This window comes from Lactuca virosa, chromosome 7 (genome assembly GCF_052849685.1).
Source record: "Lactuca virosa cultivar CGN04683 chromosome 7, Lactuca_virosa_CGN04683_v6, whole genome shotgun sequence".
Classification (NCBI taxonomy): domain Eukaryota; kingdom Viridiplantae; phylum Streptophyta; class Magnoliopsida; order Asterales; family Asteraceae; genus Lactuca; species Lactuca virosa.
In genome coordinates this window covers 286,370,867-286,372,898 of record NC_136432.1, presented here as the reverse complement: position 1 = coordinate 286,372,898, position 2,032 = coordinate 286,370,867, and the positions used below count along the sequence as shown (strand labels likewise).

The 2,032-nt window shown below is 40.0% G+C and overlaps 1 protein-coding gene across 1 annotated transcript; it reads left to right on the top strand.

The window, feature by feature from the left end:
• Positions 1 to 303: 303 nt before the first annotated feature.
• LOC145127806 (uncharacterized) lies at positions 304 to 1,716 on the top strand. Its single transcript, XM_079062934.1, has 3 exons — positions 304 to 437; positions 639 to 1,302; positions 1,366 to 1,716. Exons 1-3 carry the CDS (start codon positions 304 to 306, stop codon positions 1,714 to 1,716), a joined length of 1,149 nt encoding a protein of 382 aa, XP_078919060.1.
• The last annotated feature ends 316 nt before the right edge of the window (positions 1,717 to 2,032 follow it).

The window sequence follows — 2,032 nt, the reverse complement described above, 5'->3', positions numbered from 1 at the left end:
GCCGATTTCAAGAGTGTGCATTATTCTCTCAAGATTTTCCAAAGTTTGTGGTGATTTGTGATTTCCATTTGAGGCATCCACACTATTGGTGCTAGGCTCTTAAACTCCAAGCAATCAACCACTACTAAAAGGTATGTCATTCTACTAGTAATTTTATGATTCAAGTTCCCCATGCCATGCTAGTTAGGATGTAAACCTTGGAAATTCTTATTTGCATGTATTTTAGAGAAAACATAGATCCAATGTTTATAGGGTTGCATGTACACCATAGGAGTGTTAGAATGCTCAAAATCCTTCAGAAAGATGGTTCAGAACGTTCGCAGTGATAATGACTCGGAATTCAAAAACCACATGTTTGAAGAATTCCTGACTGAAAAAGGAGTTGCTCATAACTTTTTTGCTCCTTATACTCCTCAGCAGAACGGGATCGTCGAAAGGTGAAACCGGTCTCTGTGCGAAGTTGCGAGAACCATGCTGTCTTTTGCAAACTTGCCACTTTACTTCTGGGCTGAGGCTATCGGGACCGCATGCTTCACTCAGAATCGATCTCTTATCAATAAACGATTTTTAATTACTCCCTATGAGATTCTGAATAAACAAAAACCTAATGTCAAGTTCTTTCATGTTTTTGGTTCTAGGTGTTTTATCTTCAACTCTAAGGAACAACGGAACAAATTCGATGTAAAGGCTGACAAGGGAATCTTTCTGGGCTATTCTCTGACTTCTAAGGCATACCGGGTTCTCAACAAGAAATCCAAAAGGATTGAAGAAACCTACTATGTTACATTCGACGATAACTATCTAAAGCAGTTTCAGACATCAAATCGTCAATCTGAGGAGATCTATCCGGTGACAAATCCAATGACGATTCCTCTATCAAATCTCTACGAGGAATTCATGAACCTATTTGAAGAGCCGGAAAAGGCAATCTCTTTGGAATCAAAAGCAGTAGATAACAAGAAAGATGAACTAAAGAAGATCATTGATGATGCTGCCAAAGACCTTGAAAACGAGCCACAAATTCCGCAAGGCTCTGAAATTCCGCCAGCTGCGAATGCTCCAGTTCAGGGGGAGGATTCCACTTCAATCTCCACGTCTACACCTGTTCAGGGGGAGCATTCACTTCCTCAAGTTCACAATGCTATTCTGATACAAGGGGAAAATAAAAACCCCGAAGTCAGCCTAGAACCGCCATTTGAGGGAGAGAATCCAATTCCGAACGATGATTCACATATAAATTCCCAGGGGGAGAACGACAATGAGAATAACGACTCCGAAGACGTTCAATCAGAATTCGAAGATGTCAATGCTGAATTAGACCCAACTTATGATCCAAACTACCCACCATTAATAAAATGGACCAAGGATCATCCCAAATCGCAAGTGATTGGTTCGACCTCTTCTGGTGTTATCACTAGAGCTCAGCAAAAAGCGAATAAGACTGCATTATTTTCAAAAATGAAATTTTGCATGTTTCATTCGTTCATCTCCAAAATTGATCCCAAAACTGTGAAGATTGTTCTTGATCATTCTGATTGGTTGCAAGCCATGCAGGATAAGCTAAATGAGTTTGAGTGTAATAAAGTTTGGAGGCTGATTCCAACTCCGAAGGATGCATCCGTGGTAGGACTGAAATGGGTATTCCAAAACAAGCTTGACAAAGAAGGAAATGTAATTCGGAATAAGGCATGTTTAGTGGTAAAGGGTTATTGCTAGGAAGAAGGCATAGACTACGAAGATACATTCGCACCGGTTGTAAGGCTTGAGTCTATTCACATTTTTCTCGCCTATACAGCTCACAAGAATTTTGAAGTCTATCAGATGGATGTCAAATATGCTTTTCTGAATGGTGAGTTAGAGGAAACGGTCTACGTAGAGCAACCACCAGGTTTTTTGAACAAGAAATATCAAACCATTGATACATTTTGGATAAAGTTGTGTACGGTTTAAAACAAGCTCCTCGAGCATGGTATGAAACCCTTACCCGATTCTTAAAACAATCAAAGTTTAAACAAGGCTCAGTCGACCCAAC